General features: G+C 35.8%; 1 protein-coding gene across 2 annotated transcripts in view; it reads left to right on the top strand.

The window, feature by feature from the left end:
* cdhr1a (cadherin-related family member 1a) overlaps positions 1 to 21,642 on the top strand; it is a 94,481-nt gene extending 72,839 nt beyond the window's left edge. For both annotated transcript variants that reach the window (XM_039772371.1, XM_039772381.1), the window contains exons 14-17: positions 2,354 to 2,421; positions 7,449 to 7,677; positions 13,803 to 14,057; positions 19,340 to 21,642. In XM_039772371.1, the coding sequence (XP_039628305.1) occupies positions 2,354 to 2,421; positions 7,449 to 7,677; positions 13,803 to 14,057; positions 19,340 to 19,894 (1,107 nt within the window). In that variant the 3' untranslated portion in view covers positions 19,895 to 21,642. The remainder of the gene's footprint in view (positions 1 to 2,353; positions 2,422 to 7,448; positions 7,678 to 13,802; positions 14,058 to 19,339) is intronic.
* The last annotated feature ends 3,138 nt before the right edge of the window (positions 21,643 to 24,780 follow it).

Raw genomic sequence — 24,780 nt, 5'->3', positions numbered from 1 at the left:
AACATAAATGTCAAAAAATAAATATTACTCATGTCAGGATTGCATAGATGAGCTAATTATTGTGTTGTGTTTGACTTTGCCTCTATGTGTTTCTAATGTTTTATTCTCACTTGGATCACAGTATTTACCATTTGTTCGAATGTGTTTCTAATTTTTATGTTTTGATTTGTTACTATTCCCAAGTTTTTCAATAGGTGCTACCATTTTGTGGCAATGGACACAGCGTATTGCTTTAGGAATGTATCACACACCAGTGTAAGACTTCAGCACGATTCCACTCGAAAAAGAGGTCGAGTACACAGTGTAGCATCTAAAATGTGACTAATAAAGGAAAGGCTTTCACAAGAGATTTAGAGCAGAGATCAAGTAGGCAAAAGAAAAACAAAATCACTTAAGGAAATATATTCTGGATTTAAAATTTATTTACTACTAGCTGCATAAGCCCATGCTGTAAAAAGCCCAGGCTCCTAAAAACTATTGAAATCATCAGAAAAAAAATTTAAATGAAGAGTCGGTGGTTTCATTTTGTGGACATGCTTGCTCCCCTTGTCTATCAGTGGCTAAGCGAGCTTCTCTCTCGTTTGTCTTTCCTCAATGGTTTCACTTTGGTGACAGAGCTGCTTTCTTTCAGCTTCATTCTGTAGCCTCATCCTTTCTTCTTCTGACTTGTTAACTTGGGACCGGTCTTGCCGGCTCTTTGAGCTTCATGCTGTAGTCTCTCACTTTCGAGCCAGACAAACAGACACACACACTTCCACGCTTAGACATTTACATATAAGATTGTTGTCATTTTGGGTTTTGGTGTAGTTCATGTGTTAAAAATATGAAATGACTCACGTATATATCAAATTCTGTTACCACCCTTGAGTATTCTCCTGAAAATTCCACAAAAAAAGATTTTTAAAATCTATGGCATGCTTCTCAATAACAAATTTGTTCCTTGGGTCATCTTAACATGTGTCCATCTAAACACGTTAAAGGCATTCCTGACATGAAGTACCTCGTATTATTTGAATTGGAGCAGAGAGAACCTTTATTTATTTAGATCCAAAACAGGCTCCATACAGTAAATAATTATGAATAGATGGTGACACATTTCTAAAATACCAATAGGTCGGGACTTTAAAAGGACTCTTGCTTTATGCAACAATACCACAGGCTAAATTCAGGTTTTCTTAGTCTGTTAGTAGAACTATGTGTCCTGCTAGGTAACCTACCACACAGTAAAGGTTTCAGCTTTTTTCTATGTATTAGGAAGTTTTTCAAAGCACAAAGAACCAACTTCAAATGCAAACAGCCCTTCGCGGAATGAAATGGAGCTTTGTCAAGCAATGGTTTTGTGAAAAAACCTCACAACCCAGTAAAGAAACATTATTTTGAAAAGTGTACTGATGACACTTGGATAGGTACAGTTTTGACTTCCATTCGATTTCCTTAGTCACTGCACATTGTCCCTAAAATTGAGGAAGTAGAATGTTATTCACCAAACCTGCCTAACTTTTAAAGACTGCTTTGTTGATTTCCTTTTAATTTATTGGTATAATAGCATAATAGTTCATTATCCTTGGACTCTTTATTTACAATTGCTCCAGTGTTTTGTCTGTTTCTCTTCATATTCTGCTTTTACTTCCATATTACAAGGACGTGAATTCTGCATTAATTGTGGAATTTTTATTGGCATTGTGAGTGTGAAAATGGGTGTATGCATTACCCTGTGATCAGAGGTCTCAACCACAGATCCTGGAGGGCAGCAATGTCTACAGGTTTTCACTCTAATCACTTTCTTATTTAGTAGTCAATTACTGACACTAATGGATTATTCTTTGTTACCTTTATTATAAATGACTTTTTAAAATATTCCATGATCTAAATAACTTACTGTATTTTGCTTACTAAACAGTCAGCAACAATACATATGGTGATGTTTCAGGTCAAAAAACATTTGGTTGATGCTCTCAAAAAAAGAAAAACAATATTAGAAATATCTGAAGTTCTGAGTGCACTGCCAAGCTCCAATGTAGGGGTCTCAAACTAAGGTCTGCGTGTTGCAATGGCTTTCCGTTTTAGTTGCAGTCAATTTTAGAGTTAAAGGCCAATTCTTGCTGTTAATGATACATATTACTTTATTTAATTAAAAGGTTTGTCAGTGCAAAGTGTGTTCCATTATCACAGTTTGCAAAAATTGGCCATTAATTAATAAAGTGGCTAGAATGAAAACCTACAGCCATTGTGGTCCTCTATCCCTGCCTGCGATGGAGTGGTGACAACCCCAGTTCCACCATGCTTTGGCCCTCTGGCATACTGAGCTAGAATAAAATGTTTTATTATGATTATTTATTCATTCTTTTTGCAGGCTGCTGATCCAGACTCTGGTTTATGGGGAGAGGTCAAGTATTCAATCTATGGCTCTGGATCCGATTTGTAAGTTAAATTTTATTACTAATTTTCAAAAACAATGCATAAAAAATGTTTTAGGCAACAGTTTTCTATGCATGCTAAAGTATACTACAGTATATTGGATTAATTAATCTGAGTAGGCCTTAGAATGCCAAAGCCAAAGTTTCATACTATGGATTACCTCTTATTTACCATGTTTTCTTCAGTAAGGAAAAAAAGTATTCTTATCAATGTTGTCCCTGTTAAAACAGCATTATGACCAGGATTTCATTTGTGCTTAATTTCTCTGCTTATGAATGTGGCTTTAATGTTCGACTATGTATCTTCTCTCAGTCCTTCTGTTCAGTCATTCTGCTCGCTTCTTCCTGGAAGAACAGTTCTATCTTTTGCCATAATTTATATGCTGTGATGGTGGTCTTGTTAAGGGTTGGGATGACAATACATAACACTAAATGCTAGACTAGAAAGAGCTACCAATGGCACTCCTTTCCTTATAGAAGAACTACCATGGCATTTTGTCTTGTTGTAGCCATGTTGATGTTGTGAAATGCATGGACACCATGAGTCAGTAGAGGAGTTCTAGTCTGATGTCTTTATGTCTTTGAGGCTCGAAAGTAACACCAAAAGTGGTAATAGGCTTGGGGCTGGGGGATCGGAGGCTAGGCAGAGAGGAATGAAGTTGTTAATTTTAGAAGAGAATGTCCTTTATTGGGTTTGAGGTGGCAAGTGCAACATACACCCATTCTGATAGAAAGGGGTCAAGAATTTGTTAGAAAGTGCCAAGAGATCATGAATCTTTGAATCCTCCCTTAATTTCCCCCTTATATTTGTTTATTTAATAAAATACATTTATATACAGTATAATCCATACTGGACTGGGGGCAGCTTTTGAGTACCCACTCAGATCTGCAATGCACAAATACAGTATAGTGAAATAGTTCTGTGATTTGAATTGATATATGGAACATGCATTCTGAAAGAAGGATGTTGTAGTTATGCTGAATAAAGCCGTGGCGGCAGAAGTGAACAATGATGGTGCAAGCTTAAGGGGCTTTGCTTGTGAGACAAAACAAGCAATGAGAGAAGTCAAGAAAGTCTGAACAACTGTTGGATTTTATTCTTGTTTAATTATGACTGTTGTATTGAATTATAAACATTCTCAGAAGTGTATTGTCTTGATCAAGATGTTGACCAGGAGTAAGCACACAGCACAAAGAGTGAAAATGATATACAGTTAAACAAAAATTAAGCAAATAATTAGTATTAATGATTTATTAGTATAGGCAATATAATTATTTGGTACAGCTAAGGCACATTCAAAATTTAATAAGATGTTTGCTAACTAGGAAATTTTAAAATGTGTTTCAGTGCAGAGCTTACATCCTAGGACGACATGTGCACGAGTATAATCATTTTTGGAAAAAAGAGAAGACTAATGGGTTTTAAATAGGGGTATTAGGAAGGGTATGAAATTGCAAAACAGAAGTAAAATTAGTCTACAATAAGAGAAAGGATAGAAATAATCATGCATCCACTTACCACTTTTCTAGGCCTTCAAGGTCACATAATGATCTATATAATAAGAAGCAAAAAGTAACTAGACTTGTATGTTGAGAGTATTTTATACAATAAGCATTTACAATGACTGACTGAAAGGATGTTAAGGGACTTAATTAAAGTATTCCTTAAAAATAAATAGCTAAGAGAAGAAACTAATCAAAGCAAATATTGTGGTCCTAAAATCACCCTTAGGAATCTCACACTTTCTTTTAAGCTTGCAGCTCCTTGCATTTTGTTATCAAAAATAGTACTAGGATATCACTTCCAGCATTAGACCTAGAAATCTTGCTGTCACATTCCTTGCCTGGTGAGAAAGTGAGCTGGAAAAAGTTCTCATGTTTGAACATATGACAAGAGCACTCATATTGGAAAGCACTTTATATACTACTACTCAATAGCCTATCTGATACTGACTAGCTTTTCAAGAAACAGGCTATTGATAATAATTAAAGAGGAGTCTAATAAAAAGTAGGAGTCTACTACAATATATACTGTAGCAAAAGGAATGGGGTTTTACATAAGTGTGAGAATAAGCAGAGAGCAAATTACAAATACGTACCGTGGACTACTTGTTATTTCAATAAACGGGATGCAATTTTTTCTTCAGCAAGAAAAAATTATTCTAATTAATGTTGCTCCATTCAAAAAACATTATATAGCTACTAAGAAAAGATGCAAATATGCCTGATTTTAAAATAATGGTGAAGATATTGTCTATCTAGCATTGTACATGTTGTAACACTAACTAGTTTAAGGTTTTCTCTTTATATAACACATTTGCTTCTAAGTTTTAGTGTTTGTGGTTTATCTTTTGAGCACAACATGAATTAGCGATGCCTTTGTATCATCTACAGACTACAGATTAAATGGCTGTTAAAAGAATTTTACAACAATGATACCATGTGAAATGACTTGATTCTACTCAATAAACAAAGCCTGTCACTTTCATTCCGCTGTATCATTAGCTCAATGCTAGTGTTTCTTTGGTTGGTACGAATGTCTGTTGTTGCGTGGTTGATTCTGTAGAGACAGAGTCCACCTCCCTATTACTGTAACACTGGTTTTAAACTAGATGACAGAATATCAATGACTAATAATACTTCTCGATTTTTGGTAAATACAAATCATTTACAATTCTGCACATCCTTTGTTGTTTCTTAGGTTTGACTTATGAGTCTGAACCCTGTACTTGTTTCTGCCTTTCTGGTACATTGGTCTGTTGTTTTTAACTTTTGATTAGGGCTTCTTTCTAAAGTGTGCTATATAAGCCAGATTTTCTTCTGCTGCACCAGCCAGTTTCTGTGGCTTCTTAAAGGAGCTTATTTTAAGGCTCACACTAGAAGCTTTGACTAATCTGGTAATTGGATTGAGAAAGAATAATGCAGTTGCTTCACCTAGCAGGGCCAATTAACTTGAAATCTGACAGCTGGTGATAAGAAGATTCTAGAATTTGATAACCATGGGAAGACAGTCATATGCAAATTTATGCACTGTCTGCACCTCATAGGAGAAGTGCAATTATTGGTGTGTGAAAACTTACAGCTACTAAGCAATGTGTTAAGTCTCACAAGACACAAACTGTAAAGGAAAGGAAAACAGACGGATGAAAATGCAAATGGTGCTAAACATATAGCTATTTTTAGAAAAAAAAAGTCTTATTTTCCATCATTTACTAAGGCAATGATACCAGATGAAGCCTTATCTCACACTAAAATTTAGCAAATCGAAGGTAATTTATTTCTATATATGAGAATATTTTCTAATAAGCAATAAACAGAAAAATGACCTTTAACTAATTTAAATTTCAGTTATCAGTGTCACAACAAAGCTTAATTTTTGAAAAAGAAAATGCCTTACAATTTATCTATCTTTTGGTGCAAAAAAAATTATCATAGCTAATCAGGATTCTTGTCATTTCCCCTTTCATGAAAAAGATGGCACTATGTGAATCAAGTCTTTGCATACAGTATGCTGCCCACTGTGCATTTTTAATAACAAAAATGTTTACAGTAATACAATATTCATCATTCCTAGTTCTGTGATGATATACTGTACATAAATCCAACTTAGTATTTGAAAAGGCACCATTAACATCTTCTCCATGCCTGTGTTTGTTTCCTCTGGGTGCTCTGGTTTCATCCCACAGTCCAAAGACATGCAGGTTCGGTGGATTGGCGACATTAAATTGACCCCTAGTGTGTGAGTGTGTGGTTGTTCACGCTGCAAGGGACTGGCACCCTATCCAGGGTGTGTTCCTGCATTGCAACCTGTGTTAACTGGGACAGGTTCCAGCACCTTCCACAACCCTGTTCAGAACAAAACAGGCTAGAAAATGATGAACTGATTTTGTAGAATATGAAGCTAGAACTATATAAAATCTTTTTTATATACAGTTCCTTAAAGAATGTATCTCTTATATATATTTCTCTTCTGGTTCGTCCTGCTTCCACTTCAAAACCAGTCCAGCCAACACACAGCCGACGCGGCATTTCTCGATTCCTATTCATCCTCCTCCAAACCCTTCCACATGCTGCCTGCGGCCTCCCATACACCCCCACACCACTTTTCTTGATTCCTTTTCCACCTTTGGACTACCGCATTCCTTCCTCTTCAAAACCGGTCCCGCCCACACGCAGCGGACATGGCATTTCTTGATTCCTATTCGTCCTCTTCCAAACACTTCCCCACGCTGCCTGCGGCCTCCCATACACCTTGCTATTTTCATTATACTGTGACTGTTGTTTCCTAAGCCTTTGTTATAAAATGAACGACAATATCTTCTCTGTCAATGGTTTTTTGTACAATGTCATCTCTATTCCGGGATCTGGTAACTGCCTGTTCCTATCAGTGGGTTATTTCTTGACATAAACGGTTCACGAAGGCAACGCACCGTTTATTCTTACACCGCCGTATGCTATGGCAGGTGTCGGCTATCTAGTTTTTTAATAAAAAAGTGGTCTCTTAATATTAATTAATAAAGTGTACAATTACAGAGAAGCACAGTCTATACCAAGGAACACTGGGTGCAAAGTGGGACTCAAACATGCATTAACTACCAGTCCAAATCCAACAGTCTGTTTTAAGAACCCACTTAACACAATTTTATGGTTATGGAGAAACAAAGTCTGCTTTAGGAGTTAGAAAGATAATTGTTGCGTACTAGTTGAAACATAATCACACTTTCAAACAAAACAATACATTTAGATAATGTCTATGATACTTAAATTGTATATAAAATACCTAACTTAGATCCTGACACCCATCCATCCATTATCAGATCTTAGTTTTTGTTGATCAGAGGTGTGAAGGAATCAAAAGTCTACACCTGCAGTACTGAATATCAGAGGATACAGCTCAGGATAAGGTACCAAACTTCACAAGGACACCTTAGAGTTTTCAGTCAGTCTAGCAACATGACCAAGGTTTTCTGTAAGAATTTTTAAAAAATACAGATTTTTCAGAATTTTTTACACATCTTTTTTCTTTTACAGATTTCTTATTCATCCCTCAACAGGTATCATTTACACACAACCATGGGCCTCACTTGATGCTGAAGTGAAATCAAAGTACAATTTCTATGTGAAGGCAGAAGATACAGAAGGGAAGTATAGCTTGGCAGAGGTGTTTGTCACAGTACTGGATATGAATGACCACTGTCCTGAGTTTAACGACAATATTTTTGAAAAAACAATGATTATTGGGGCACCAGTAAAAGTAGAGGTATGAACATTTCTTTCTTTCTTTCTTTCACCAGCCTTGGTCCTTGAATTTCACTCTAAGAAGATTGACAACAGGTTCTCATTGCCCTAACACTGAAAAATAGAAAATTCTACAGTAAAACACACACTTTCAGATAGCTTTCATTACTGTTAAGTCACATATTCTAAAATAGACATTTTATTTAGACAATTTAAAAAAGCTAATTTACTAAGCAATAAAAATGTCATAAAATACTGGTAAATTGTATAAGGAAATTGCTTATATTGTAACAAACAACCAGTAGTGATGCCAAATAGGAGTGAAATATGTCATTTTATTGGCTTAAACAAGTCTTTGATACAGCATCAATAGACTAATGAATAAAAACCAAATGGAGATTGATGCATTTAAATTACAAATGTATGTTCAAAATATTCAGGTTATAATTATTCAGAGAAAATTTAAATTATGTAAATCTATGTTTTATCTGAAAATTGCTGGGAGGATTCTCACAGAAAATGTGAAGATTTTACAATTTCTTTAGTAATGGTTGAATCTAATTTACGAAGCCATATGATAGCTGGTGTCTTACTATTAGATCATAATATGTGCAATGGAGATAAGTTCACAATTTCCACTCACAGCATCAGTTCAATAGCCTGGGTATTGCTACTTGGTGGCAGCTGCTGTCAGGAAACTCTTTTGTTTCTTATGAATCTGTTATAGAAAGTAAGGGATCAGAATGAAGTTGGCTGAATGAATATCATTCTGTGTCTTCTTTTCAGCCATTACTCATTGTGATAGCATAGATTTGGACAATATTTCAAAAATTCAAATCAATTAATGTGAACAAACACAATACCTGAAAGACACCCTGTTGCCAAAATGAGAACAGTGTAACTTTTCTTGAACCTAACTGTCTGATGGTTTAAACCTTACTTACCTTGAAAACAGTGTTACAATAACACCATATAAGATCATATCTGAACATTTTAGTATTTCAGAAAGCTGTACACAGCTCAGTCTCCACCCCAGAAGTACTCTGCTTCCTACAGTGTCACTGATGATCAAAAGCATGTCACACCCTTGGCTGTTCAAAACATAATCTAAAGTATATTTCTATGAAAAAAGCTGCATGTTTTTAAATTTTGTGTGAAATTAAATATAAAGAGTCGTATATTAAAGAAGACAGCATAAGTTGAAGGCAAGAGGATCAGTAAATGACTGAAAATTTGACACAACACTAAATAACAAATTAAGATAAACAAAACAGATGTTTTATGTGTTGATATAAATATAACAGTAATAGCTTCAGTTAGAGTATTATTTGTTTGTAATGGAAACAGAAAATTACGATGTTTTGCATGTTGGTTAGACATGCCAGTAAGAATTTCACTGTATTCTGTACATGTGAGAATATTACAACTGCTACTACTTCTGTAAAAACTGGGCTAAACAGTTTTCAGTGTTGTATAGTAATGCAAGAGACTCTACTTTACTTGCCTATAATATTTTCTATGTACTTTTACTTCACTACATTTTCAAACGCAATTGGTTATGTTTAAATTGATACTTTTGTCACTGCACTTTTAAAATAGAAAACAAAAGGGCTACGGAAATACACACAATGTTTTGCTCAGTCAATTGTGTATAATACAGGCTTCCCTGGCTTTAGGAAAATTTGTATATATGGAGAATCTGGGATGGCAAACAGGGCAGAACAGATCTGCAGGTTGCAGTGAGATGTATTCTACTCATGAATTAATGTGCTGTGGTTCATTCACTTTGTCATGTGTGATGCTTATATGGGTTCTTACATTATCCTTAGCATCATGGCTCCAAAACAGATTGTGAATTTGTTAAAAAAGTTCAGGAAAATCTAAAATACCATTTCTTTGAATGTGGAACTAGAAGGCATAACATCTAGGTAAATATAATTTAATGAAGGGCAACATCTTATTAGGATTTGTTTTGATATCTGTAGTTGTTTTTAAACTAACTTTATCAATTTCCAAATTGTTCGTCGTTGTTTGAAGAAAAATGGTGATCTCCTATGGGGCCAGGGAGAGCTTGAAAATGTTTTCCACTTAAATGTATTGTAATTAGGCGTTTATGATATGAAAATATACTTTACAAAAGAGTTTTTATTGTGTATGTATTTTATTCCTGGTTTTAATTTGTTAATTTGTTGTCTCACTTTTGAATGAGTGAGAGTGTGTGATTACTGTTTGTAAAGCACTGTGCAACATTTGTCCTTGAAAAGTGCTATATAAATAAAATGTACTTACTTTTCAGGAACAAATTAGTTCCCTCTTAAGGCAGGAAAGTATGAATGCCTCTCCCATTAGCACCTAATCTACTGAATTAGGACATAATCATCAAGATGTCCACTCATGTTGAATGACACACGTTCAGATTACAGTTATGCCGAACATACATTACCGATTACAAACGATTCACATGAATTATATTTTATTTTTTTTTAAAGTTTTTAATATATATATTGTGACCTCTAGTGGCTACACAGCTCCCTAAACACTTGACACAACAGATACCAGGGCACACACATTTTATCATACGTGGGGAAGCTCTTCTCCCTCGCTCTCCACAACACCACCGTACAAAGCAGTCTACAGCACACAGCACTTTCTTTTTCTTCTCTCTCTTTTGCCTCCACTTCTCCTCTGGTAAGCTTCATCCTCTTCCACTCAACTCTGGCTCCTGGAGTAGCAGCAGCTGGCTCCTTTTATAGGGCACCCAGGTGTGGAAGAAGTGCTGCACCAAAGGGCTCAGCCATTCCTGCAATACCCCCTGGGATCACTCACAGAACAGGGCCACGCCAAACTCCAAATTCTATGGAGCACAAAGGGAATCAGAGGCATTGCTGCAACTCAGGGAGGCTGCCATCAAGTGTTCTGGGGGAGGCATTGCGCTAAATAGGATGCCTTCCCTCATCCTTCCATTCCTTTGGTGTCCTGGCCAGGTTGGGCTGCCGGCGGTCCATCACTATATATATATTGTGGACGTGGCCTGGACACAGACAGGCGGACATGTTGTTTTCACCCACAAACACGTTTATTTACAATAATCCTATTTACAAAGTCCAAAAGTGCACACAAACCCCCCAAAGTCCTGGCCACACAACACCTTTCTTCAGGCCGCCTCTACTCTCTCTTCTCCTGCCTTGTCCTGCTTCCACCCGACTCCAGCCTCGAATGAAGGGAGGCGACCCCTTTTATTAGCACCCGGATGTGCTCCAGGTGAATTCCGGCAATCACCCACCGACACGCCCCTGTGTGGCGGAAGTGCTGGCTGCATCCCCGGAAGCTCTCCGGGTGTCCATTCTTCTCTTCCCCCCAGCACTTCCTGGTGTGGCGGAAGTGCTGAGGTCCAGGTCTTCAAAGGCATTGGGGCGGCCCCTGGTGGTGACCATGGGCCCCTACAGGGTTGGGCTTCCAAACCCTCTACCCGTGGCCCCCAAAGCAACCAGGGTGGCGGCCCTCACGTGATCCAAGTTGGGCATCGCCCCTTGGATCCCTGACAATATATATATATATATATATACTGTAAATATATATATATATATATAGATATATAGATATACAGCCACAACATTAAAACCATTTACAGGTGAATTGAATAACATTGATCATCTTGTTACACGTTACAATAGCAACTGTCAAGGATGCAACGTATTAGGCTGCATGTGAACAGTCAGTTCTTGGGGGTTATGTGTTAAAAGCATGAAAAATGGGTAAGTGTAAGTATCTTAGTGACTTTGAAAATTACATGACTGGGTCAGAGCATCTCCAAAGTGGCAGGTCTTGTGGGCTCTTCCTGGTATGCAATGGTTAGTAACTACCGAAAGTGACTCAATGAAGGACAACCGCTGAACTAGCAACAGGGTTATGGGTGCCCAAGACTCATTGATTCCTGATACCACAGAAGAGCTACTGTAGCACAAATTGCTGAAAAATCTAATACCTTACATGAGAGAAATGTCTCGGAACACACAGCGCATCACAACTTGTTGTGCATGGGACTACTTACCTGCAGACTGGTCAGAGTGCCCATGCTGACTCCTGTCCACCACCAAAAGTGTCTACACTGGGCACATGAGCATTAGAACTAGACCATGGAGCAATAGGAGAAGGTGGCAAGGTCTGATGAACGACATTTTCTTTTAGATCATGCGGACAGCCTGGTGTGAGTGTGTTGTTTCCCTGGGTAAGAGATGTTAGCAGGATGCACTATGGGAAGAAGGCAAGCCTGTACAGGCAATGTGATGCTCTGGGCAATGTTCTGCTGGGAAATCTTGGGTCCTGATATTCATGTGGATGTTACTTTAACACATACCATTTTCCTAAAGATTGCTACAGACAATGTATGTCTCTTAATGACAATACAATACAATACAATAAAATACATTTTAATTTTGTATAGTTTAAAATCACACAAGAAGTGCTGCAATGGGTTTTAACAGGCCCTGCCTCTTGACAGCCTCCCAGCCTTGACTCTCTAAGAAGACAAGGAAAAACTCCCAAAAAACCCTTGTAGGGAAAAAATGGAAGAAACCTTGGGAAAGGCAGTTCAAAGAGAGACCCCTTTAAAGGTAGGTTGGGCGTGCAGTGGGTGTCAAAAAGAAGGGGGTCAATACAATACAACACACAGAACAGAACACTATACTATAATATTCCCTGATAACAATGGCCTCTTTTAATAGGATAATGCACCCTGCCACACTGCAAAAATTGTTCAGGAATGGTCTGAGGAACATGAGAAAGAGTTCAATGTATTGACATGGCCTCAAAATTCCCTAGATCTCAATCCAATCGAACATTTCCAGGATGTACTGACAAAACAAGTCTGATCCTTATAATTTACACAGGACTCAAGAGATCTGTTACTAATGTCTTGGTGCCAGATAGCACAGGACACTTTCGGAGCAGAGCCCATGCCTCTGTGGGTCAGTGCTGTTTTGGATGTATGAGGGGAACCTACACAATATTAGGCAGATTGTTTTCATGTTGTAGCTGATCAATGTACATTTGACTATATCAAAAAGGGAGAAAATCTTACATTTAATTGTAGTTTGATGCTTAAGTACACTTAATATCAGACACTTTAAAACTTATACCTGAATAGTTTTATCATGGACAATTTTTACTTTTAAGTTACTTTCCATTAAAACATCTTAACTTTTACTCATGCAAGGCTGTTAGTTACTCTATACAACACTGACACTTTCCTTCATTGCTTACATGAAGAGTAGCTCTGCTTTTTTAAAACCATTTAAATGTATTCTTTCCAAATCTCTTACTTTTAAACTAAACCCCCACAAGGAAAAGAAAGCTAACCAGTCAAGTCTCTCATGATTTTTTTACTTCAAAATGTCTGTGTATATACATGAGAAGGAAGGATGTTTTGCATGCTTTACCCTGCAACTTTACTGTTTTGTTCACTAATTTGCCAGCTAGAGACATCTCCAAGAATTGTAGTAAGTTTTGACCTGGAAATTACCAAGTTGATTTTCCTGGGATTTTTGACGTGGCCTTTTTCTCATATGCACTCAGTCCTGGTAAATTCCTACATAGCCTGCATTTGTGATAGATGTTTTGAACTCTGTTTCGTCCTTTCATGCTGTTATTTTCCCAATTCACATCCCTCTTCACTAATGAGCCCTTATCTGAACTGTCATCCTGACCACAGAGTTTAGGTGGCCAGTCATTAGTCATGTCCAGTCCAACTCTGATATCTATTATCACAGTTTAATCCAAAAATCTAGAGGACTACTTCATATTAGATCGCCTCATCAGTTACAGTACACACCTACCCAGAAATCCTTTCTAAATTAGTTAGCATAAAGCCTATTGCCCTGTTCCCAGGCTCACCTTTAAAGTTTTCTCCAATTTTTCAGTTGTGAAAAACAAGATTACTATTACATTTAGAAAAGTTTTCGCTTTAAGAATGAAGATCTTTGTTAAATGTTCTTAACACTGCTTCCTGCCCAGCAGAGGCCATTTAGTTCCAGAACAATCTTTAACCTACAGTTCCTTGTACCATGCAACTGTGTAGTCTGGACGGCTTGGCATAGGGCTAACATTGTCATTAGTAGCCTTAAAATTGTCCTTTTTTATTTTTTGCAGGCTGTAGATTATGATGCTGAGGAGCCAAATAATGTTGTTGAATATTCCATAATGCAAACTGATCCGGATAATATTTTTGACATAAATGCAGCAACTGGGGAAATCAAGCTGAAGCCTTACATTAAATCACTGGATATTGTCCAAAATATTACAAAACAAAAGGACTGCAAATGGTCTGTAGTGATTCAAGCTAAAGACAGAGGGTCACCATCCTTTAGTACTACAGCAGTGGTGAAGATCGATATCACAGAAGAGGTAAGTCTAGTATGTCATATCAGTGAAACACTTCATTGACATGCAAGGAAGATGGTAAAATTTTTTATTAAACGTCTGAAAAGTAAACAGATTGTTATTTTAAAAGTTACAGAGTTAAAGCAGCCTAGTCTAGAAACGTTTTATTATAATAACAAATGTAAATATTTTGTACATATACTGTAAAGTATTTTCACATAAATGCTAAAATATACTAGTTGAGTCATTAAGTGAAGCAGTTTTCAAAGCTGCTGATGTTACACAGACACAATTATGAAACAAAATGAATGTATTGTTATCAAAAATATATTTTATTTCAAGCATATTGTCTTAGTAAGTTTTGTTTTTTCTAAAAATACCACCTTGCTTCTAGCGAACTGATAATTTTAATATTAAGTACTTTTTTAGTGAGTCTGTGTACAAAATACAAAGTTTGTAATACCTAATTAGCCATGTATTACTCTTGAAATAATACTTCTTTAAAAATATTTTTAAACATATTTTTAAAATATCAATTACAATTAAAGACATTGTACAAATTTGTTCTTGGGGCGTTTTATATAGAAAAAACAGAATTACCTGGAAATTTGAATTTAAGCAGTTAATATTATGTTTGCTGCGGTGGGTGGGCATCCTGCCCAGGGTTTGTTTCCTGCCTTGCGCCCTGTGTTGGCTGGGATTGGCTCCAGCAGACCCCCGTGACCCTGTAGTTAGGATATACTGGGTTGGATAATGGATGGATGAACATTATGTTTGTTATTATGTAATTCCTCATTACGCATGTTACAACAATATATAACACATGCTATATTTGTTGTCTGTATCATCTCATGAGTTCCTTTTAAAAAAAAACTGCATGTTATGCTGTTAGTCTGGAAACCATCTCTTCCAATTTAAAGTTTCTGTTAATTTATTTCAAGGGAAATGCTGATATATTAAACACAAGCTTTACACACAACAAGATGTAACTTAAAACTAATGATTACCAAAACAGAAAATACAAGAAAAATACATTTGCAACGGTCGAAGAAATTCACAAAAGCCAATTGTCAAACAAACATTGCATCCTTCTTATGTAGTGAAACGTAGCACTTACCTTATGTATTGTATCACAGCCCTGTTGTTTTGTGTTGTTTCTAGATCAAATCAAGGGTAAGAACATTTTTTCTGGGCCTCAGGAATCAGCCATGGAAGGTGTTTGGATTTTGCATGAGTTTGGTCATCATCAGCATTTCATTAACCATTCTTATTTCTTCATTGATATACTGGAAATCAGTGAAAAGGTCTCGAATTCATCCAAACGGCAGAATCAGAAAAATTATCAAGAGACCTTGTCCTTAAAATGCCTCGTAAATTCAGATTACCCATTCATTGTTGGCTTTTAGATTGTCAGTTTGCATTTCCCTTTCAATGCGGTTGTCTGTAAAAGAGTACAGGAGCACATGTTTTTAATTGTTTACCTAAAACTAATAGTGATTTAAAATTACTTTGGGGTTCACTTTTTGCCAATAGAAGAGCTGCAAAAGAAATATCACAACTGGCATAATTCTGTGGATGGATTTCTAAAATTTAGAGACATATAAAGCCATACGTGATTTGCTCAATTTCTAGAAGTACACAGTGAATATGTACAATTGATATGATGAGGACAGGAACATCAGTTAATATACTGACGTTACATTATTGTTGCATAAACACTTAATCTCAGTATTAACATTTTCTTGTAATAATAAGTGAAATTGTTATCTGATCTTTATTCTTTCTTATAGCAGATGTTTATTCAAAGTACATTTGTATGCTGGGCTGCAAACCTCTATGAAAAGTACTACATAAGAAAGATAATGAATTTCAGATAGCATTGAAACACTTTGTACAATTTCTATATTATAACTTTTACTAAGCAAATTAGACAATTTAGCTAGATTATCAACAGATTATTAAATTAAGGTAAAGTTGTATTTTAACTATATGGCCAACAAACCACATAAATGTTACTCCAGTTAAGAGTTACAAAGAATTTGACCTCAGTTAAAACATCTAAAATATCTTATTTTATTTGTTTGGAATACAAGGAGGATTTTTTGTCACTTGCAATTTAAGGATGTAAAATACTGTAGATATGCATGTATTGATAAGTGTTATATAGTAATTTACCAATACTTTTAGTAAATGTAACTGGGATTGTGACCTAGTTTGTAAAATATATTTATGTATGTTACTGAAATTGAACTGGGGTCATGTGTTTATTATATATTATTAAATTTAATATGTGTCTTTTTTCACTACTGGGTTTATGGGCAGCTCAATCTAAATAATAACTACTTAATTTTCTTAGGTAGATTATTAGATTATTGATTTTTATTGTGCTTTCCTCCAAAGCCTGAGGCCTTTGACCTGTGACCTCGGTCCAGTGCGCATTTTTTCTTATTAAAAAGGCAGGCGATCTATTACTTATAGTTAGACTGACTGCATCACGTTTTCCTTCATGGGTAAATTAATGGAAGCAATTATTAATAAGGAAAATAAGTAACACATGTCAAATTCATGTGTATTAGGGAACAGTTACAGTGCCTTAAATAAGTATTCACCCCTTGGAAGTTCTCACATTTTATTGGCATAAACAGTAATGTAACATTTACTTTGGTTTTTTGGACAATGATTAACAGAAAAAGACTTTAAGTAACATCACTTCAAGAGAGGCCCATTGAATTAACAAGTTAATTAAAAGGGGAACCTTATTTATGGAAGCAAAACATAGAATTAAATCAAAACTGAGTGCCATTTTGAAAAATGTTACACATCCTCTCTCTGACACACTAACATGGAGGACTTTCAGCCAGTGAATTATTCAGTAGATGTGTGTCAAGAAACACTACTGGGGCTCCTTTATACCAACAGCAATCTGTCTGCAGAGTGCCTCACTGAGACTGGCACTGCCAAGTCAGAAGTTTTCTTTTCTTTGTTTTTAAGTGTTTGGTCATTCTGGTGTGTTTTCGGACGACATTGTGTTTGTGTATATATTCATCAATCTATTTATGTATTTATTTATGTAAAGCCTCCTGTAAAAGTTAAATTTCCCCCTGGGGACAAATAAAGATCTATGTATTTAACGAATGACAAAGTGACAACAAATCTCTGCAGAGTGAACTAAATTATTTACAAATATAAAACAAAATAATTGATCACTTAAGTATTCAAACCTTCAAGTCAGTATTTAGCAGTTGCACCTTTTGCAGCCATGACATCCTTGAGTGTATGTAAACAGGTCTTCATCAGCTTTGCACATTTGGGTTTTTCCTCATCCTTCTTTTTAAAACTGCTTAAGCTCTGTCAGGTTGCATGGGGATTGTGAGTGAACAGCCTTTTTAATGTCCAGCATTCTCAATTGCACTGATATCTGGAATCTGATTCTGGTGTAGCCTTGGTTTTATACTTGAGGTTGTTGTTCTTTCTAGGTGCAGGTATCTTGCAGACTGTGTCAAGTTTCCTACAAGATATCCTTGTATTTTGCTGCCTTTATTTTTCCCCCTACCCTCACAAGCTTTCTGGCTGCCTGTTGTGGAGAAGCAGCCTTGCAACATGAAGTTGCCACCAACATGCTTTATCGTGGAGATGGTGTTTTTTTCATAATGTACAGTGTTTCTTGCTTATGCCAAATAAGGGATTTAGTTTGATGTCCAAAAAGCTCAATTTTGGTCTCAGCAGATCAAAGACCTTTCTTTCAGCCGACTTCAGGATCTCCCATGTGCTTTCTGGCAATCTTTAGCTGAGATGTCATGAGCATTTTTTAACAGTGGCTTTCTCTCTGCCATTCCTCCATAAAGCTACAACTGGTCAAGCATCCAAACAACAGTATTTGTATGTATAGTTTTTTTAGTCTCAGCCACTGTAGCCTGTAACTCCTTCAGAGTTATCACATCTCTCTTGGTAACCTCCCTCACTGGTCTTCTTTTTGCATGATTTTACAGTTTTCGTTGATGTCCTGCTCTTGGCAGATTTCCATCTCTACCATATGCTTAACATTTCTTAATGATTGATTTAAATGGACTCCAAGGGTATTTGTTGACTTCGACATTTTCTTTTTTATCTCCTTACTTGTGCATTTCAATTAGTTTTTCACAGAGTAGTCTGGAATTTTCTTTTGTCTTCATTGTGTAGGTTAGGCCATAATACTGATTCACCACAAGTTGGGCCTACCAGATAAGGTGTATTTATACAACAATCAACGGACATCCCAGACAAGTGATCTCCATTGAACTAATTATGTGACTTCTGGCTACAGCAGGGATGATTCATGTTAATGGGGGGAGAATACTTATGCAGATAATTACTTAGCATTTTATATCTGTAATTAATTTTGACCACTTTGCAGAGACATTTTTCTGTTAACCAATGCCAAACAAGCAAACTGAAACTCAATGTGATTCATTATTGCAAAGTAATAAAATGTGAAAACTCTCAAGGGGGTGAATATTTTTATAGGCACAGTCACATGGTTTCAGATAGGGAGCAGGGGACATATTAATATTAATATGTTATTAATGCTAGAATTCTATAAGGAAACAGAGAGGCGCCTATGATATTATCTATCTTTGATTTTCAATAGGCTTTTGAAAGTGTCCTAGATTAAAAATCACTGTGGGCACTCAAGTGCTAACTGGAGAAAATAGTCATAACAGATTGACAGAATCTCTCAACTATGCAAAAAAGAAACATTAAATGTGAAAATGTTTTCCAATGAAATAACATGTTGCTATTGTTACTTCTCTTGTCCGATTCTGGAAGCAATAGAAGAGAGCAAATGAATGGGTTACCTGAATGCCACGTTTTATAAGATGGGTTGGAGTGATATGACATCTGTGCCACCAATAGGCACCCATTTATATATACAGTATACCCTAACCCACAGATATACTTTGGACTCTGTGCCCAGCAGTCTTGAGTGAGGATGCACACTTTTGGGAAAATGTAGCTAAGACATTGTGCAGAGTAAGGGTAGGAGTAAAATGTAGAGGGGTTTGATGTTTTTAAGGTGTGAATTATATGAGTCATCAAACTGATTTTACAAAATCCATTATATAATGACCCAATGGAGAGTTAGAAATATGTTTTACACGTATTTAATGTATTTTTCACCCTATCAAATATTAACTTTGTATGTTTAAAATCAAAAGCCCCATCTGAAAAGAGATGTGTCTTCTTACCAAGATTACAGCAAATTAACTTTATTTTTCTCTCAGTCCCATGGACTCTTTTACATGTGATCTTTTTGTGCTCTTTTACAGACTCGGCTCAGGGGCCCTATGGCAGCATTTTTATTGCAAAGTAGAGATAACCCTTTGAAAGCCCTAGGTGTGCTTGCTGGGGTCATTTGCTTTATGGTAATCATTACAGTCCTGATCTCGACAGCCATGTTCTTACGCAACAAAAAATCCAACAGGATCACTCCTGCCCGTCGCATTATCAAGAAAAGACCCAAAGACCAACACCCAAGGACAGCCAGAACAGCGTGGTTCAAGTTACGTCGTGCCAGCAACCTCTCAGAGAAGTTTATAATTACAGATCATGATCAGAACTGTGAAAACCTTAACTCCAATAACAATGTTGAACTGCCAGCTCCACCTCCACCCTGTGCCCCTGTGTTGCCCCCTCCAACAAAGTACTTGGTCAACCCCAACAAAATAGAGTTGCATCTGCCCACTGTTTCAGGAGCGGTGGCCTCCAAAACTAATACACAGTCACTTCATAGCAAAAATCCCAACATCAGCACAGCTTTAGTGTCTGAACTCAAGGTGAAGCTTGAGAAAAAAATGATGGATGCCAACACATACCATATTTAGATATCTATTTACCGTTCAAATTTTACAGGTTTCTAAAAATAAAGTCAACAGCTGTCAGCTTTGTTAATGTCCTTCAGTTTGCAAATGTGAACATTGCCCTTGTGCTTACTTTACATTTTTAAAATCTATTTCAATGCAAACAAGCTGCAGCAAGATTGGGATCTTTACGACAACTTGTCTTGTGGAGTGTGGTTGATTTTCAACTAAAGAAATATATGATAAATCTAATTAGCCTTATACAGTATGAACAATACACTGTGTTAACTGAATTTCTGCTCATGCTGTTCATTCAGCATTGATTTGTTGGTTTGGCACTGACTTGGCTCCTTGAAACTAGCTGTATTTTTGGAACAATACAGATTGAAATATTTTGTAAAATTATTTTGAACAATGCTACATTTTCCTTCAAAGTCTTATCAGTAACTACATGAGTGAACCAATTTGTATGGCAAACATCCTGAAATATAAAGAAAATTGCCTGCACCCTGACCTAAGTAGAGTAATTTTTTTCCTTTGAAATATTTTTGCATACCAGGACCAAAGAGGAAAATACATTTCTGGCTTTTATTCTTTATAAGCTTTAATATTAAATCAGAAAAAAAATCAATATACACTCACATGGATATTCATATTGAGGGATTTACGTAAATGCATTGAAATATGGAAAGCATGAGCTACAGTAGTTGAAAAGGAAGCTCATTTTTGATGGACTTCTGTATCTCAAGTGAAGAACTGGAAACTTAATAGATTTGTCTTTTTGAAAAGAAGCATTTATTTATAAAATTCAAAATGTACATTTTCAAAAGGGTTATTAAACTCTTGTATAGCTTAGTTTTGTTTTTGAATATGGTGTTTTGTTGTGTTTTACTGATAAATGTGTATTTTGAACGTTGCATTATAAAGAAACATTGCAGATTCCAAAAATTCAGTTGTTCACAACAGTGCCATGATCTGGGATAAAGCATAATCAAGAGACAGGACAAACAAAATGCCCTTGTTTGAAACAGGTAGGCAGAGATTTTCTCTTGTCCTTCACTTTCTTCCAAAGGTTTTGACTCTGCTATACTTATTTTCTAGTTAATATTTTAGTTGCTGTTTTAATCGGTACATTTCTAAAGAGCTCATAAAGTAAATGTTGCTAGGTTCTATTAGAATGCGTACCTTCTGTAAAAGACTCTTCATGCTAGTGTAGCAAATCAGTGGTCTGCATGTTTATCTAACAAAATCCCACAGCCCCAACAACTCTGTAACATGCTGTTCTCCATTAACTTCAAACAATACCCTTCTTCAGCAAACACGTTCTGCAAAATATTTTCTTTTTAAATAAATTGGTTTCCATACTATGCTCGGTTTTCAACCCTCAAGTACTGTTTGTGGGTGCTGGATTAGTGTACTCTCAGTCTGAACTGGATGGAAGTGGCCTATTCATTTATATTATATTATTTGTTTTAAGCATCTGTTTGTAGTAATTACGTATTAGGTTATTAAGAAAATGTCAGTTCTCCTAATGAAGATTTGTATATAAACTTTGGATCAAAATTATGTTGAATAAACAATCATACAATATCATCCTTGGAACTTTGTTTATTTGTGAGCTTGCTGCATTCTGACAGCCAATTAACTTGCTGCTGGACAGCACTAATGCCTTTACAAGTGCTTTCAAGGTATGGCGTGTTCATCCACAGGTAACCAATGTAACAACGCTAAAAATGGTGAGATGTGCTCAAATTTTCTTTTTCTAGTTAAGATTCTGGCTGCTGCATTCTGCACTAATTGCCACAGATTGATGTCTTTCTTAGGTAGTCCTGTTAGGAGTCCATTACAGTAATCTAGTTGACTAAAAAAAAAGCGTGCACTAATATTTCAGCATCTTGTAAAGTTATAAGATGTCTAACTTCTGCTATATTCCTTAAGTGAAAAAATGTAATCCTCATAATCTGGTTAATATGTGACTTAAAGTTTAGGTCAGAGGCATCTCTGCCTTGATTTTTAAACATAAGGGATCAATCTTATTTCTAATGCCCTCATTATATCCATGTTTGAAAATCACTAAGATTTATGTTTTTTCTTTATTTAGTTTGAGAAAGTTACTACTCATCCAAACGTAAATACTAAGACACTGTATTAGAGAGCCAAGAGCATCAGGGTCATCAGGCGTTATCAATAAGTAAAACGTTGTGTGTGCCGTCTGCATAGCTGTGGTAACTTGTATTTTGAGATAATCTGACTTAATGGAAGCATGTAGATTGAATACAGTAACGGACCCAGATCCTTCTAGTACACCATATATAATATCATGTATCTCTGAAGCACAATCACCTAAACTAGCAAAGTATTTTCTACCTGTTAAGTAAAAGTGAAACCAATCTAAGACACTGCCAGAGAGGCCCACCCATTGTCTTAAGGTGATTTATAAGAATACTGTGGTCTATGGTGTCAAATGCTGCACTTGAGTCTAAGAGAACAAGAACAGATATATGGCCAATGTCCGCATTAACCCACCAATCATTTACTACTTTAACCATTATGATGTGTTCTAAAACCTGACTGAAACTTGTCGAGAATAGAATGTTTATTGAAATAATCATTTAGCTGCTTAATAGCTGCCTTTTCTAAAATCCTTCTATATAAAAGCGGTCGGGATTGTCCTTCCATCCCGTGAGTGCTACGCAGGCGCGGAGTTTCACACACGCCCCGTCCATTTTGCAATGCATGATGGGATTTGTAGTTTCGTTTTTCCAGGTAACAGATGATTTTCTACTCCAGACTGTGCGATATCTTCTTCTTCTTTCTTACTATATAAAAGCGGTCGGGATTGTCCTTCCGTCCCGTGAGTGGAAAGCGTAGCGGTATTCCGCTTATCACAGACTTACTACTTGCAGCTTGCGGTACGAAGCGACATGATGTGAGCAGAGTTCTGGTGCTCCCATCGTTCCCTTGGTTTTGTGCGCGATGCGCTGGAAAAATAGACAAAATTATGTCTCTGGAAATAATTAATATTGATGGAGTACAAATGCCTCACCGCGTAGTAAATATCAGGGGGGTTCAAAAGGGCGACCTCAACATAGAAAAAAAGTTTAAATTTCATCACAAAAATAACAGAAACTACGAGTGTTAAAGTAATACCACTCAAATGCAATATAACCAAATTAATGAGTTTGTATAAAATATCAAATTGATCTACATATTGAATTGCCTTAAGAAGTGGTCAACTTAAAAGTCGGTCGCCTTAAAAGGCGGGTCAGCCTTGTTCTGCTTAAATACTGATACACTAACAATTGCTAAAATATGTTAAATGTCATTTAGCTCACTTTTAATGAGCAAAATGATATCCTTTTTTGTCAGATAGCCTACCAACTAGGAGAACAAGGAGGTTAAGTTCCTACTACTGATTCAGAATATGACTCTGGGTCAATTTCTTCATGTGTTTTCCAAAATGTTGAAACATGTAAAACTGACTTTGGTCTATAGCCTCAGGTAAAGAGTAGAAATTACTAATGTTCATTCTTTGAGGATCTGTAGGTGATCTGTAGGTAGCTCAAGAATAAGCTAATGAAAAAAAATTTGTCATAAGTTGTTGGGTGATTTTCTTTTAAAAAACAGTTGAGATGGTTCCAATTGATGACTTTTATTCATCAGATCCCTGTCATATGAACAGCCTGATATTACTTTGATAATTGCTAACAAATATGAATGTGCTTGGGCTAATAAATGCTGAGATAATTTACATAACATTATTATAAAACATGGTTTTCTGCACCAATCAGAGTTAAAAGAATAGTTTTTGCCCATCTCACATCCTGTATCTTGTTTGGGAACTACTGTACTTTGTTTGGATAGCACAGGTAATAAAAGGGTTAAATACTAGAGGTATGTAGTGAGCCTACTTGTAGGTTTGGAAAGTTTATTAGCAGTGCTTTAAGGATTGATAATGAGGCTAACCTGAGTGTTTTTAGCACTGTATAAACAATAACACTGTTATTTTTATTATCACTTTTAAGATTTTATATATAAAACGTATTTACTAACCTTAACCATCTTCAAAAATGCAGGATATTTAAAGAAAGCATGTTTATATATAGTTGTTCATTTTATTTATCTGTTTTCATTAAAATGTTTCCAGTTTGCAAAGATAATGTTAATCAGAGCACTTTGCCTTAACGTGCTTAAGTACTGTAAACCCTTGTTTAATGGTTGATTATAAACCTAAAAATTAATTTAGGGTCCTTAAGTTCTTAACATAAAGCACACCATGGAAAATGTTATGTACTGATTGCGTAATATAATAGTGTGTGAATTTATTTAAACATAAAACACGTAAAATGGTAGCAGTTTAGTCACATCTTTAAAGTGGCTTGAAGAGTAATTACTATAAACTGTATAAACTGTTCTTGTAAACTTACTGACATGGTGTAACTGATTTTTCAGTTTATTAAGTTGATATTCTTTAATGGCCTACAGTACCTTAGTATGGAATTGAGTATGGAATCATAATGAAAAATGAGTACTTACCTATATGGTTATTTTATTTACATTGAAAAGTACACTATAATAATCAACAGTTACAATGTAAAACAAAGCAAAAAGTACATAACTAATGTAAAAAGTGAAAAATTAAAAATTTTGTTTATTTGCACAGAGCAGTGTGTACTTTTAATGAACACACACAGTAAACAGAGTATACAGATTTAATTCACAAGTATGAAATGTACATAATTTTTCAATGTGAAAACCATGCGCAGATGAAGATATTTTTGCTAATGATAAAATCAAATAACTTTAAAATAACTGTAAGATTATTAAAAAAACAAATGTTTTGACTTCTTTTTCAACCTTCTGATTTGTCTTTGTTTCCAAGCTGTTTGAAACTCTTGAAATGTTGTACT

The sequence above is a fragment of the Polypterus senegalus genome, chromosome 1 (genome assembly GCF_016835505.1).
Source record: "Polypterus senegalus isolate Bchr_013 chromosome 1, ASM1683550v1, whole genome shotgun sequence".
Lineage (NCBI taxonomy): Eukaryota > Metazoa > Chordata > Cladistia > Polypteriformes > Polypteridae > Polypterus > Polypterus senegalus.
This window is presented reverse-complemented; position numbering and strand designations above follow the sequence as displayed.